We start from the raw sequence: 15,368 nt of genomic DNA, 5'->3' as shown, positions 1-15,368 counted from the left end.
CCATTGTTGACCAAGATGTGCTCACGCCTAACAAATTTTGCTTTGGCAATTTCCAAGTGGAGCAGTTTTTAATAGGTCCCATATGTCGGCCCTAGCCTCGACCGTTTTGTACCGAGAAAGACACTCGCTGTTACCGTTTAAACATCTTCCCTCATATGTAGGCCTCCGATAAACTGATGTTGTAATTTTCATGGTGGCTGTTGGCCAGGACGTCAAGAAAAGTTCGCGTATTGTGTGCTATGAGCTTTAAAATAAATTAAGCACAGAATGAACTTACTTACTTTCGATGATGCTGTGGAGGCCTCGATATATCTCATATCAACAAAGACATCATCAACATAGCTGCAGCAAATGTGCATGCACATGAAAAGAAACGTATAGGTAGCTATAAATATGTATGGCTGTACGCAAACACCACCTCATAAGCTTCAGCTTTTATTCGCACAGTTAAAATGACGCCGTATATGGATGGGCGTATGCGATGGACAGACACGGAATAAGAAATACTCTCTTGTGGAACAGACGGGCCGGTGCGCATGTTAGCAAGTACACAACGTTTGCATCTCATCATTAAGCCTTCATTACATATCTAGGACTCGTCCGAGAGTCGAATACGTGACAGTGAAGCATTTGGGCTTGTTAAGTAGGTTCGGGCTCGCTGATAAACTGACCTGCCGCCCATTCAACGGCGTAATGCTGTCGAATAGGTCCATTGCTCCGCAAAGCATGTACTTTGCAGGCAAGTCCGGCGAGAACACTGGATATAACGAATTCAAGCACGTAGAGCACGCGACACTTCATTCCCGCGATGCCGTATTCCAGCCCAGCGGGCTGGTGGAGGCACCAAGACGCCCTTGGCGGAGCGCAGGCCCCCGCTGGCCAGCGGTGTGCGGGGCGCGGCACAAGCCCCATCGTGGTGGCATCTGTTTGTACTGGGCGCGTGCTGGCAGGGCGCGGCGGCTCAGAGCACAGCACTAGACGTTGCTGCAGGCGCGTCCCTCCTCGTCGGTGAAGTCGCCCTGGCTGGCGGGCGTCGAGCCGTCCTGCAGCGGCGTGTACTGGTCGGCCGAGGGGGCCGCCACGCCGCACGAGCTGTCGCTGATATTGAGCACGCCCGATCGTGAACTCCTGGATTGGGAAGGGCAGTGCGTCAGTCGTTGCTTTACGGGCCGAAGAGGGGGGGGGGGGGGGGGAGCGGGCGCGTTCGGCCGGCCGGCCGCTGCGGGCTCACGAGCGGGTCCCGCGCGCGTCGTACCACGCCAGGTCATAACGCCAGGTCATAAAGTCGCCTGACGAGCGTGTCACGGATGGAGCCCGACACGGCACGGCCACAGCGCGTCGCACATGCCAGTGGAGCGAGCACGGCATCGACTGGCTTATGGTGGCCGTGACGGCAAACGACAGCCAGTTCCGCAGCGGAATTCGGTAATGCCCATTCGCTTGCGTAACACGCGTAATGACTCAGGTGGTAATCATCGGTCTCCTGGCAACGGAGGCAATATGCCACTGGTGATGACGTCACTTCCTTTGACAAATCGGCCTTGACGGTGCACAGCCTTGTGACATGGCACCATTGCGCTGCCAATGACGTCAAGTACAGACACTTTATCCACTCTTGAAATTGCCTCTTTGATTTAGCGGCTTTTCATTTTGTGTTCTTCTTTGATTTAGAGCCCTAAGTAAGTCACTGATAAAATGGCAAAGTGGTGGAATGGGCACACTCAGATGACTAACGGTGGACTCGGGTGGACCAGATAGCTGCAAGGGTAAACGACTTGTAACAGTAGCTGTTAGCTTACAAACATCAAAGTAACTCATCTGTCAGCCATTGTTGCCAGCGATGGATGTAGGTGTGACAACGCAGTGTTGTCTATTTAGTTATCGTCCAAGTTCTCCCTTTATAACTTTCCATGCCAGGTTATCCTATTCGACTATCAAAGCACAATGTGCGATATCACCTTCTTAATACATGACTCCACCCTCATACGATCTATCAGATAAAGGTAACAAAGGACGTCACAGACATATCATAATAGCGCAGACCCTGTAAGAACCCTGACCTCAAAACATTCACCCCATCTATGGTGTCGGATCCGCCCCAGTTCATCGCTGTAGGCGTCTGTGAAATTTCACCGCCGTTGATGTGAGTGATGTATGAAGTCAGGGAAGAGAAAAAACGTACCAAAATGGTTCCGTTAACGAGTGAACCCGAAACACAAGTCAGTTGCGCGCATTTTTGTGTTATTGGTAGCTTTTAACAGCTCATACTAATGAGACTATAGTTCTATACGTCATTTCATGTGATTCATGTTAAACGATGCGTGCCTAAACTCTAATCCCTTATTTATTCTGGATTAGTCGCGGACAATTCACAAGCATCACACCCAAGCTAAATGTAATGAATTTTGACGCCGAAAACGTGTCATATTTCAGTCCAGTCAAGTATCGGCCGCGCGCAAAGGACGGTGGATTTCGTACTCATTTAAAACAACCCGAGATATGCCCTAGAATGCTCCTTCAGAAAACTGCGCTTGGAATCGCTTCTGTTCGGTGTGCGCAGCTCGCATCTTGAGAGCTTATGTAAATCGGTAGTTAAAAGGCTCTTTGGTTAAGGACTCCAATAGTGAAGAAAACAAACGCAAAAATTGTGACTAAAATTTCATCTTCCCACATGACAGCAACGTTAATGTTATATCATGGCGCCATCTCAGCGCCCTAAAGCTGTTCCATGATTTGTGCCGCACAATGATAGCATTCACGGGAAACGTCACGCTAAAACAATGGAACTCATTATACGCAATTGAGCTTGAACCACATCCTCAGCACGTGACAAATTGCCGCGAAGAGATAGGTGTACCTGTAACAGCGAAGACACCTAAGATTTTCTGGTGACAGTTCTATGACGAAGGTAAATACGCCTGGTGAAAATCATTCTTAAACCGCGGACATGTGTCGCCTTGGAGGAGGTAGGTAGACCGGTGGTAAGGCGGCGTATGATACAATACCACCAATCAGGCTCGGGCCCGGCGTTGCCCCACCCACGCTCATCGCAGAGGATTCAGACGGGTACCCACCACAGGCCGGGTGTGACTAACAGACGCACTTCTGTCTGACAGATCAATCCATACGCAAGATTTGTTTGTTCACTTTGGTTTTGAACAGAGCCTCTTTGGCTAATGAGGACCATTTCAAGGCTATGGGATGAACTTATGGCCATGAACACTGCCGAGACCTAGCCCGCACGGGAACCCCTGTGCGGGGTATGTGCTCGGTACTCTGACGGGCCCGCGCCATCAGGGCTCACCTTAGCCCACTCGTGACTGGCGCATGTAGCTGCCCTGGATGAACGGGGCGTCGCAAAACTATAGGATGAAGCGAGAAAGGAGAAAGGGCCTGTCAAGGCACAACCGTACCAACGCACACCAATACACTTCACTCCAATGGCCGTTCAGGTAAGACCAATGTTTGCGTCCTCGTACGTCACTGACCTCTTCTTCAGGCTGAACATGTTCTTGATGGCGCGTAGTGAGACTCGCCGCTTCTCGGCCTTCGCCGCCTTGTCGACGCTGTGGTCACGTGACTGGGGCGCAGTCGACTGCTCCGCTCCGACAACGCTGGCCGACCGTCCCCTGGGCAGAGTCCGGCTCCCCTGCAACGTGCAGTGAGCACTCATAAGGTCAGAACAGGCTCCGCTCCGACAACGCTGGCCGACCGTCCCCTGGGCAGAGTCCGGCTCCCCTGCAACGTGCAGTGAGCACTCATAAGGTCAGAACAGGCCCCGCTCCGCTGTCACTCACGGTACTATAAAACAATCAGAGGACAGGCACATTTCCGGCGGAATGAGGAAATATATTCACATGTGAGTAAATCATGTTTTCCAACCCATCCTCAGTGGTTATACGACGAAGTTCCACTTTCCTTAACACGCGCCCGGGTGGCCGGCTAGATACCCTTCGCTCGGGTGGGAGGGGGGGGGGGGGTCAATTTGACCCCCTTCCCTAAGATCTCTGGAACTAAGAAAGCTGGAGGCACCGAAGTAACGCGCCAGATATAAGGAACTCGATATTATGTTTGTCTTGACCTTGATCGCCGCGTGACCAATGGAATGTCCGAATTTCGATGAATCATGACGTCATAGATACCTGGCTAACTTTGAAACAGTCTGCACGAAATCATCTGCATATCTTTGCGGGCATGTAGCTCAGGAACTATAACAGTTACGTCTTAGACGGGCATGGCCGTGAACTGCATTTAATGATCTTCAAGATAGCTTTTTCAGTTCAAAATCCGATACAGATGTGCAACACTCCCTTTTCCAGATTGATTATGCTCGTTGGTCGACCAATGGCTCACAGTGGTGCAATTTTATTTGGTAGTGAACAGCATGAATCTGGTTACTGCCACCAAGGTGGGCAGGGCATTTCTGCGCAGTTGTATTATCATTGCTGTTTACGTCGGCTCTTCTGGTGTGTGCGGTTTACTAGCAAGAAAAGTCACCATATTCCTACAATACCTAGAACTGATGAATGTCTCACCCTGCGTTTTTCCGAAGATTGACTTCGCTCAGAGATCGGCGCGTCGCACAGGCTAGGCTCACTCAGCGCCACCTCTTCATACTCTAGCCTGTGCAAAACCTCGCTAGATGTCTCTACGTGCAGGTTGTGAACAGACTTCGCGTGCATTTTGCGGCCACGTTCATGCGGTGGCGGCGCCGGCAGGCGGCAGCACGCGTCGCGCAGGCACGTCTCGGAGCGAGCCGCCGTCAACTGACTACGGCGTCGGTGCTTGATGTGCGGCAGCGACTGGCAGTCGTACTGGCGGTGGCGGCGTGCCTTCTGCGCGGCCGTGCGGCCACCGTAGCCGCCCCAGCCGGACGCTTCCTCGCTGCTCTGCGTCTGGCTGCTGCTTGACGAGCCCGTTCGGTCGATACCGAGCAGCAGGCGGCCGGCGGCGGAGTCGGCCGCCGCTGACCGGTATGCCGGCTTCGATTTGGAACGGCGGCGCAGTGCCGCCCTCTCACCCGGTCCAACGCGACTCTGGCGGCCCGTCTTGGCACTCTCGTAGGTGGCGCTCTTGTGCGACTGTTTCGACAATCTGACGATGGCATCGCGAGCTCGTCAAATTAGTGCCAACGCTCTCAAGCTAGTTAAGACACGAACACAGGTTGGTTTAAGTAGAAACGTTTGGCTCGTTTCGTGGAGAATTAGGACACAAATAATCAAAAACTTTATTTTATCACCGATTCATGCTGCGCGTACATAAGAGGGACTGAGCGTTCCCAGAGAAAAAAAGAGCATCAAATATGTGATCATCTCCATATCCCACACAAAGCAATCTTTAACTGTACGCAGCAAAAGGCGAGCGGAGCACAGTCCTTGTTAACGATCCTTCGCCATTAGTGCGCCGCACATACACACTGCTCAGGACACCACCACAACACTGCCACGTGACGCCAGGCCGTGACGCGCTGTCTGCGCCCGAGCCACACCAGACAGTGAAGGCTGCTCACCTGCCGTCCAGCTCCCGCGAGCTCATGTGCACGGCCACCAGCTGGAACGAGTGCTCCATCGAATCGTTGAGGCGCGCCAGGAACTGCTTGAGCGCGTCGAGCACGGCCTGCAGCGAGTCGTGGTCGCCGTGCGCAGGCGGCGTGTGCCGCAGCAGCTGCTTCAGCAGGAGGACGTAGCGCGGCACCCGCTGCACGGGCGACAGCAGGAAGGCCCCCAGGTCCAGGCCGTTGCAGCTAGGGTGCTGCAGTCGGCTCTGGCGGCATCAGACTCCGTTGGAGACGCTAACACTGATCTATGCCGAGGGATGAGGACTTTGACAGCCCTTCGAGATACTTCCGGTTGATCTTTGACGCTGAGAACACTGAGAGGCTCAGGCCGCACAGAAATTTATGAAGTTACCCTCTACGGTAAAAGTATGAAGGCAGAGTGCGCCAGAGCCTTTGAGTTGATGGTGCACAGCCGTCGGCTGCGTTTGGATTTTTGGCGTGCATTGTTCTGCTGAGATCGCGTGATGGCTCGATTCCGACAATTGACCAAATCACCCGTCTTGGCGTCAACACCGTAACGGCCCACCTTCAGAAACTTGGTGAACTCGCTGGACGTGCGGCAAAGCTTGTAAAATATCTTCAGCACCTCCGGGAAGTCGTTCACGTAAGAAGTGTACATTCGAAGGACATCCAACTCCCCTCGGTTGATAAACCTGAAAAAGTCAGCTCATACAGCGCCTCTACACAAGCAATGCGATGCTGTTTCTTACAGACGCATGCTAATCTAAGCTAGCGTGGAAAAAGTGGATTGCAGTAGTCGCACTCCTTGTGACATACAAATTTGTTGCATTGTAATATTTCTCCTGACACCAATTAAACAAACGATAGATCTTTTAAGCGCTATCATAAGCCAAGCAGGTCGACTTGCCCGCTTCTATCATAAAACTGGCACTCGGCGCTGAAAGGTAGATGGCGTTACCACAAGCAGGGCAACTCGAGCGAAAACCGAGCGCATGCCAGTTACTTGTAGAGAATGTGGCCGACGTGTGGCCGCCAGTGCCAGGCCTCCAGACGCTCCTCCAGCGTGTGCAGCAGACGGCAGTGCTTCTCGTACAGCCCGCCGATCTCGTCCGGAAACAGCGTGCTGAAACACAGCCAGCGACGTTGGACGAGGCATCCGAGTCAGAGCAGCGGCGCTGAACGGAGGCGCCGCCCTGACATGACCCCGGCCCGGGCAGCAAAGCAGCAGAGGATTAGCAGCTCCGCGGCTGCCACCATCTGGCATCCGTACACCCAGCTGGTGTCATGTGTGAGCAATTGTGGCCGTGTATCTGAGTGTCAGGTGTTGTATACCAGCGACTGCTCCGACTTCCCACGATGTCATGGCGTGGTTGCCAGGTGGCGTAAGGCAAGGAATCGCCACTTATTATGAATTTACCTCCAGATGTGGAAAAACAAGCAATTAAAGGGACTGGTAGTGCGTCCCAGTTACTGTCCTGTAAGCTATGCCGACATCTCATGTGCGCGACCTGAAGCCAGACGCTTTCGTTTGACGCCCCTTGTGCTGATCTGACAGACCGTGCGCTCTGCAGACATCCTGTGTGTCCGTCTGACGTCATATGCACCCTATGACGCCATTTGTGTCCCGATGGCGTCACGCTTGCCTGGCCGGCGTCCGGCGCCTGCAGTGGGCTCACCTGAGCTCGCTGCTGGTGAGGACGCTGCTGGCCGCTAACGGCTCGGCGAACGTGTCCTGCAGGGTCCATAGGGTGCCGCAGTAGCGTCGCTCTGTCTCCACCAGCTCGCGCACCACCTTCAGCCGCTCCGACTCGTCCGGCACCGGCGCGCTGGCAGACTTGACCTGTGGACACGGCGGCCGGGGGCGGTCAGAGGCTCACACATGTCCTGTGGACACGGCGGCCGGCGACGGTCAGAGGCTCACACATGTCCTGTGGACACGGCGGCCGGGGGCGGTCAGAGGCACATGCATCCCCGGCAGCATGGTCATGCATAGTTGTGAGCGGTATAAGTATGCGTATATGCGCACTCATGCTGAACAGTACCTACAGTGCTGCCAGTGGCATACACATTGTCGCCACCATACGCACGTTGTCTCTAGTTAGCAGCGCACACAAGCAAGCAGTGTGGTAACGCTCGTACGTGTGCAAGCGTGCACCTAGTGCTCACGCACCCACGCGACAGCTTCCGTACACAACTAACGAGTTGTAGCGTGACCTCGGCGGCAGGCACGCCACCATGAACTCCCCATTGGCGGTCAGGTCAAACGGCAGAGGGATAAGTCGCCTTTGGTGCGCACAAGACCGACTGTTTTCAACTGGTGGGCTCAAAAATGAGGTTTGCGTGAGGGTGAAGCCTTACCTGACCCTCGCTGTCACTCTCGCTCAGCTCATCCAGCTCCAAGTCGCACTGCTTGGAGAGAGACGTGCTAAGGGTGAAGGACTTGCTGACGGCCATTGTCAACGACGAGTCCGACTCGTAACCATTGGCTTCTGTGAACGAGTTAAGTTACAAAGTCGCGTAACATGAAAATGCACGCGTCCTGGCGACTTCAGATATGACGTGGAACTATGCTGACGCTTATGACATAATGCTTACCCTTTTCTTAAAGCGTGTTTTTGTGTTCAAAACAGCCGTGCATTGCGTTCTTGTTCGGCCTTGTTTATAAACACGTGGTGAAGTTAAAACGTTTCTTTATATTCAACAACACGTGCGTTGTAAACAAACGCTCTCACGCGTAGAGCACCAGAACTCCGAGGACGCCGCTTTTCCGGTGATCGGCTCTCGGCTGCCGCCACCAGCTGCGGCCAACCGCTCACCTCTGCCCAGGCCGTTGACGTACTCCTGGACCATGGTGGAGACGAGCGGCCGGTCTGGCAGCGAGCCGCTCTCCGGATCGGAGGGCCCGTACGAGCGCGCCTTGTGCAGCACGTGACCCACGCCCGAGTCCGTACTGTGGCAGCCGCTGGGCGTCCGCGACGGGAAGTGCAGCTGCGGCTGGTGCAGCCGCTGCCTGCCAACAACGGCAGCGTTCGGTATGAGCGCTGGAGTTCAGCCCTGTTCGTCCAGATGATGAATGGTATTCACGGTGAGTTACCAGTCATTTTCTATCGGGAGTATGATTTTGAAGATCGCTTCCCGATCGGTAGAAATAACGACTTAGATTAGCAAAAGCCGTGCATTCCTTGCTATCTAAAGAGTTAGCATCTACCTTATTTGGTCGGACACGCTGCCTGTTTTGCACAGTTCGTCTAGCAGTATGTCTCGCTCGTACAGCAACTGCTGCAGCTGCTGCCTCGTCTGCTCTTGACCCTCCTGCAGCTGCTGCAGCATTGAGGTCGCCGTTCCCAGCTCCACCTGGCCGCGTCATAAGTTACGTCAATCGCCAACAGATGGCAAGTGTTACCAGTTGTACGGTTGACGACCAGCGCCGTCCCGGTTTTGTGTGCGGTTATTGACGCCAGGATGGGCACGATCGTGGGTTCTTCAGCAAGACAAACTCCGTTTCTTCTGATTGTTCCTGGTTTCAAACATAAAACAACAATGCGACTGGAACAGAGGGCACACCAGTACAACTGTTCTGAAGGCTATTGATCCACACATATTTTTAGCACGCCTGACGCGCGAACACAGCTCCAGGTTATGAAACGAGCGTCTGCTGGGTCTTAGTTTTCCTGTAGTTGCCGAGTGGTTAGTACCTTTGGTTCCCACATAGTGACCCGGGTTCGAACCCCGGTCGCGCCATGCACCATGAGGGCTGATACGGTCGGGCTAATGCCCTGCAGCCATTAGTGATCCATAAAAAGGGCGCGACGACATGAGCCGCATTCAAGCGTGATGATTTTCAACACCCATCGCCGTTGCACAGGTTATGCTGTTTTATCTCATCTCCAGTCCGGTCACGATGGAAATGTTTTGGAGAACAGGAGCCCAATGTATTCCGGGTGCATTTTTGCGTGCAAGTACGCACTATACTTGGGTCATTTTTGTGGACCATTGCAGCAGCGGTGCGTCGATTGCCGCTGTCTTGGTTAGCTGCATATAGGGGATAGGTTAGCGGCGTGGCAAAGCTGCGACAAGTCAGCCATCTCTATTCTAATTTGAGCACAACATGGTAAGGATTACACTTCACAATTTGTTCTCATCATGTCACCTGCTTTTTGACACACGTTTGACGCGCTTCAAAAACCGCCTGTGCGAGCAGACCTTCAGTACGTGTGCTGCGCATGTCACCCAACATTGTATACCCTAAGCCCGGACTTTGTGAGATTAGCCACTGCTCGTCATGATGTAGTGCTGTTCAAAAATGTGCGTTTTTGACCACTGATGGTACCATGTCGCAAAGATTAGCGTGCCTGCGTGGGCCAGCCTTACTGACGTCATTGGTAGGGCGCTAACTTGCGGGTGTGCAGGGTGACTCACAAAGGTATGCAGCAGCGACATTTCTAGCGCAGGTGGGTGGTAAATGCGCACGGCTCTTCACCCAGTCACACTTGAAGGCCCTGGCGCATCAGCAAGAAGGACGGGCTGAACTAATTCAACATCATATTAATATGTCTCGTGCTGTTCATTGAAGTGAACGGCTGGGAGAATCCCACTGAGATCGGAGAAGGGACATGGATTCTCGACTCATAAGTAAGTTAGCATTAGGCGCGTAGGCATTGCGTCGGGAGCAGTGCCCTGAGAGACCTCGCCACCGCTCATTTTCTACCTGGCTGCACGGCTCGGGCTGCGCTGCTGTGAGCGTCGGCTCAGGCGAGTCAGCGGTGAGCAGCGCCGGTCGGTAAGCGTACCTGCAGCTGGCTGATGAGCAGCTGGACATGTGGAGCAGCGCTGGCCGCCTCGGCCGCCGCGGACGCCTCCTGCGCCGGCTGGGAGGAGGCCGTCAGCTGCTCCAGCGCTCCGGTGAAGGAGGCCTTCATCTCGAGCACGGCTGCCTGGACCTGGTGGCAGCGGCGGCCGTCAGCCTCCCGCCGGGCAGACGACACCCGGCCGGACGAGGCCGTCGGCACAGACACGGCCAATGTAGACCAGCAGGTGTAACAAATTCAAGCTAAGGCACCTGATTAATTAAGGCTAATTCAAATGATTGTTACAGACTATAAAACCAGCCGACCGGCTTGTAATTGAACAAATGACATCTAGTCTTTGCAAGGGTTCATTATGACAAAACGACGACGTATCGAGGTTAATACGTACAGAATTGTAACATGGCCAGACCTTTAAAGTATGCAGTCAAGCTTTCTCTGCTGCATGATTGGTGAAAGTATGTAAGCATAATGCATTTCATTACTGGCTTGCCTGGAGGGCAGGCATCGTTTAATGATGGCGCAAAGTCCTTGAAAGCCGTCCCAAGCAGTGAACCAAAGGTACACGGATAATTTGCGGTGCGTTACCTTCATTTTTATGAAAGCAGCATTAGCTTGCTGTGCGCGTGACCCACCAAATACGCACCAAACTAATAACTGCGCAGTGCCTTGTTCACTGAACCCTCTAGCAGCGCTCGTCGGCTTTTCCTCATCTCGCTTCCCCTTGAATTCTCTCCAGGGGGCGCAGCGCGAAAGCCGCTGGACAAAACTGATCACAAATAAATCAGCACTTGTCGGAGTGCGTCGAATAGCGTTCAGTGCGGTGGTGGCGCCCGCCTTCACGGTCCAGCAGTGCCAGATCCGAGATCCTACATTCCGGCGGCCCGGAGATGTAGGTCTCCGGCTGACGGGTCCGGGTCGAATTATTGACTTGGGTCGGCTTTGCCGCAGGTGTGCCCCCTGGAGTCGTCAGACCGGCGCCATTACGGCCGCCGAATCCCACACACGCATGTCGGGATAGGACGGCACCGGCCGCAGCCAGCCAGTGAAGCGCTGAGGTTCATCGGGAGAGCAGGCGTGTGCAAGCACAAGACCTCCAACCCACAAAAAACATCCAAAATGGCGTACCACACCGATGGTAGTCGTGCCGTTTGTCCTGTACAATGCTCGACGTCAATGAATGTGTAGCTTGAGGGTAAGAGCAACTTTGTCGCCGGCTGTGGTCTCGGTCAACCCAAAAGTGCGGTGAACAAATTTGCTATTGATACCTCCGAAATCACTTCGATTTCTCAGATGTCCCAACATCGCGGTCTTGATAACTGGCACAACATTCGAAGAATCAGTGGGAGCGGGAACGTATGGGTATATACCTTAGTAGGCCAGATGGAAAGTGTTCATAGTGCTAATGCTAGCGCCCAAAATAGCTTACCTTCGTCGGGCATCCATTCATAACCCTGAGGCCTCTGTGTCATCAAAATTTCATATTATATGTCAATCACAAAAGCTATTCTTAAGCTTCGTAACCTTTGGGCTTAACGATTAAGGCATATCATCAACAATCATTAAGACATATCATTAAGGCATATCATTAACACTGAGCCGGTCACGCTGACCACTGTAATTTTTGGAGTCAGTTTGTCCGACCGTGCGAAAATGAGCTAAAGAACGACTTGCGAGAGCTATGCCGATACTACTGCACCTGTAAAGCGGCATCGGAGCCAAACAAGGTGTAATAACCAATCATCGCATGGACAAAGTGGGATCGGTGACTCAAGTCGCGTACTTGGGAGCTGTGTTCCTTCTCCGCTTCGTTGAAAACCGGAAACAGCTCGTCCGAATCTTGCAGTAAACAAGCAAAAGGCTCACAAATTAGCCACGGTAGTTGCATAAGAGTGCAATCAACGACAAAGGAAACAGCAGTCGCTGTTCTGAAATCATCTGAGTATTTTCACATTTTACGAAGAGGTGCTCGGCGATAAACCTATTTTGTGTCTATTTGAGAGGAAAATGGGAGCCAAGATGGGCGATAAACCATGCGATGTTTCAAACATAGCCTGCTCTGTGAATATATTGCTCCTGGTTTCTCCAAACTTGAAATGTGCTTGATGACAATGCCGATGACTTTGCTGTGAAAAGGCATCTTCCAGCTATCTTCTATAAACTATGCAGACAATGTGCTCCTACTTCACAGAAGTGACGGAACGTCGTAGACACTATCTAGGTAACCGGCCCCCTTGATGGCTCTTGCCTTTTGAAGATTGCACGGTTGAAGGCAATGGCAGGAAACTCAGCGCCGTCATACCAGCGTCTGACGAGTTACAGCCTGTCGCTCTCTCATCGAATGTGTGGTTCCGTGTTCGAAAGTGGAAACAACTTGGTGGCCCCGCCGGCTACGCAAGCTGCCGTAATGCTAAAAATGCATCGATCACTAAGTATTCCTGGTTCGCTAGTGCGCTGGAATGTAAGATAATTTACTTCGTGCTGTAGTAAATTCACGGAATATATGCACTTCAACTGACAGCCAGGAATCTATTATTGTTTCGAGGCCCTTTGTCGATGAGATGTCTGAAGATTTTCTGCAGGATTTCTACGAACTCTGCAGCATAACTATTGATACCAAGTGTTAAAAACTCGTGGACAATTGGCCTAAATACGTGCGACACATGGGCTGTTTGTCAGCTTTAAGTTCGGCCACAGGTTCGCCATCGGTCACATAGCCGTGCCTAGTCTTTTAGCCTCAGGTTCGCCATCGGTTAGACAGCCACGCGACAGACCGTCTTGATCTCTAACTGTGAGTGTCAGGAGGTCGATGTAGGACCGCTCGTGCAACGCGCGGTCCATGTGCCAAATTGTCTGCGTGCCAGCGGTCTGCGCGTCGGACAGTCAGTTTGTCAGCCGAGCTGCGTGTCGAACCATCTGTGTGCCAGCTGTTTCTTGTGTCATGCAGCCTGTGGACCAGGCAGTCTGTGTGCCTGCTGGTCCGTGTGTCAGGCAGACTATGCGTCCGTCATTGTCATGGGACGGTTTGTGTGTCAAGCAGCCTGTGAAGTGTGCGGTCTGTGCGTCAGACGGTACATGTGGTAGTCGGTCGGACGGTGTATGTCAGGAGTCAGGGGCTTCGGACGGTGTGTGTCAGGAGTCAGGGGCTTCGGACGGCGTGTGTCAGGGGTCATGTCTCTGTCAGAGGACGTGTCAGACGATCTGTGTCGGACCGCATCAGAGAGGGAGTCAGTCGGGCTGCCCCACTGTCAAGTCAGTCGGTGACAGTGCGTCAGGCTCGTCGGCGGCTGCATCTCGTAGCAGTCTGTGCTAGACGGCCTCGGTGCCGGACGGCCTCCTTGTCGATGGCCTCTGTGTCAGACAGCCTCCGTGTCAGACAGCCTCCGTGTCAGAAAAATCCGTGTTGGAGAGCCTCTGTGTCAGACAGCCTCTGTAACCGACAGACTCTGTGTCAGACGGCCTCCGTTTTAGATGGCCTCTGTGTCAGACAGCCTCCGTATCAGACAGACTCTGTGTCAGACGGCCTCCGTGTCAGACGGCCTTCGTGTCGGACAGCCTCCATGTCAGCCCGGTGCGTGTCTGAGGGCGGCGAGCGCTGTCGGTGCCGAGCTGTTGCCGCCGGCCGCTATGTAGGTCAGCAGCGGCCCGCTCTGTCCGATCCGGAGATGCTGCGCGGCCGCCTGCCGCCCGCCGGTCGGCGTCTGATCCGGATCAGCCGTCCGCCCAGTGATGAGCTGGGCCGGCGGCGTCACCCAGGCGGCGCCGGGCCCTGGATGGTTCGGCAGGACGAGAAGAGACGGATAGCAGAGAGTGTGCGGGGGAGGGGCGATCCACGGGGGGTAACCGTCCCGTGCTTGTTTGGCGTCAGTAATCACGCATCGCGTTTTGTTGCGTCCTTGTATTACTGGTGCCGGCGCCCCAGCCCTCGCAGCGGCAACGGCTAACAACGGGGATATCGCACCCCAGCCCTTCCGGTCAATAGCCGGAGCACCGCCGTCCCCTGACCCTCCTGGCGCCGCAGGACGCCACATGGCCGGGGTCCCAACAACAGGGGCTAATAACCGGAGCATCGCATGCCCGAAGCCCCAGCGACAGCGGTCAACAGACGCCGGACGCCAGCCCCCGGCCCTGCCGGCGACAGCGGCTAACAGCCGGGACCCTGTACCGTTGCATGGTGCGCGTCACACGCGCGCCGCCGCAGCCGAACACCAGTGTGGCGCGAGTGCGGCGCGGCCGTTACGTGCCACGCACGGCCGCGCCGCCGACCGGAACAGCGCGTGTTATGACGTCACGCCCCTGGCCGAGGCGGGGCTGGCTCTGCTGGGCGGGGGGCTGTGACACGAACTCTCTGCACGCCATGCGGGGTTTGTGGCACTGACTTTCTGCCGCAGTTAGGGTGTGGGGCCCAAGCTTTCCCCTGCTGTGTGGAGCTGAAGGACGCTGTGCTGGGCGTGGCTGAGGCAGCGCGGAGAATGTTCTGCGATGGCTGGCATGCGGTCATGATTCCGCAGTATCCGGCACTGCAGGGGACCGGTAAAAACCAATGCCGTCTGCAAAGAGAGTGCCGAGCGAAGTCGCAGAGGCGGCCCAGCGATGAAAGTGGCCGATTAGATAGCATGCTGTGGATTGTTGCTCGTGACTTCCGCATTCATCTCCCGCTATGTGTTCCGGTGCAACGTTGCGCTCCGTTGTTGCTGTGCTTTCCATATTATGCATGCGATAGAGTGAGGCGGTGGGGATAAGTATGCCGCAGCCGCCAAGCAACCCACATAAATCCAACATCAAGCGATGATGGTTGGTGGGTCATGCAGGAATCATATTTTTGAAACAAAAGCTCACCAGATTGGGAATCATGGCAGACGTCTTTTTACCTGCTAAACACACTTTGCGAATATTGAATGTTATGGTCTGGTCTGGGGCTATAGCTGCACCCGCTGGCGGTTCGGTTGCCGTAGTCGCGGTTAACATTGCAGTGCAAGCAAGGCTACACAGTCAAACAATGTGTGGGAGCCTCCTGGAGCGAATGATAATGCGCACGGCACCAC

General features: G+C 54.1%; 1 protein-coding gene across 1 annotated transcript; it reads right to left on the bottom strand.

Moving 5' to 3' along the window:
* Window positions 1-422: 422 nt before the first annotated feature.
* LOC119106260 (uncharacterized) lies at window positions 423-10,454 on the bottom strand. Its single transcript, XM_037229876.1, has 11 exons — window positions 10,309-10,454; window positions 8,727-8,872; window positions 8,335-8,528; window positions 7,877-8,007; window positions 7,195-7,358; window positions 6,522-6,641; window positions 6,084-6,210; window positions 5,510-5,763; window positions 4,536-5,094; window positions 3,489-3,649; window positions 423-1,128 (listed from the first exon to the last, which is right to left on the bottom strand). Exons 1-11 carry the CDS (start codon window positions 10,435-10,437, stop codon window positions 975-977), a joined length of 2,139 nt encoding a protein of 712 aa, XP_037085771.1. The 5' UTR covers window positions 10,438-10,454; the 3' UTR covers window positions 423-974.
* Between the last annotated feature and the right edge of the window lie 4,914 nt (window positions 10,455-15,368).

The sequence above is a fragment of the Pollicipes pollicipes genome, unplaced genomic scaffold (genome assembly GCF_011947565.3).
Source record: "Pollicipes pollicipes isolate AB1234 unplaced genomic scaffold, Ppol_2.1 Scaffold_2555;HRSCAF=2994_pilon_pilon_pilon, whole genome shotgun sequence".
Lineage (NCBI taxonomy): Eukaryota > Metazoa > Arthropoda > Thecostraca > Pollicipedomorpha > Pollicipedidae > Pollicipes > Pollicipes pollicipes.
The sequence above is the reverse complement of the archived record's forward strand: the minus strand, read 5'-3'. Positions and strand labels throughout refer to the sequence as shown.

What these genes read in the sequence shown, in the direction of transcription:
- LOC119106260 (XM_037229876.1), bottom strand. Translation starts at nt 10,437, where the DNA reads ATGAAGGCCTCCTTCACCGGAGCGCTGGAGCAGCTGACGGCCTCCTCC. An exon ending in AATCTTCGGAAAAACGCAGG is followed by an intron (nt 3,650 to 4,535) that starts GTGAGACATTCA and finishes TGCACGTTGCAG; the next exon opens with GGGAGCCGGACTCTGCCCAG. An exon ending in ATGTTCAGCCTGAAGAAGAG is followed by an intron (nt 1,129 to 3,488) that starts GTCAGTGACGTA and finishes TTCCCAATCCAG; the next exon opens with GAGTTCACGATCGGGCGTGC.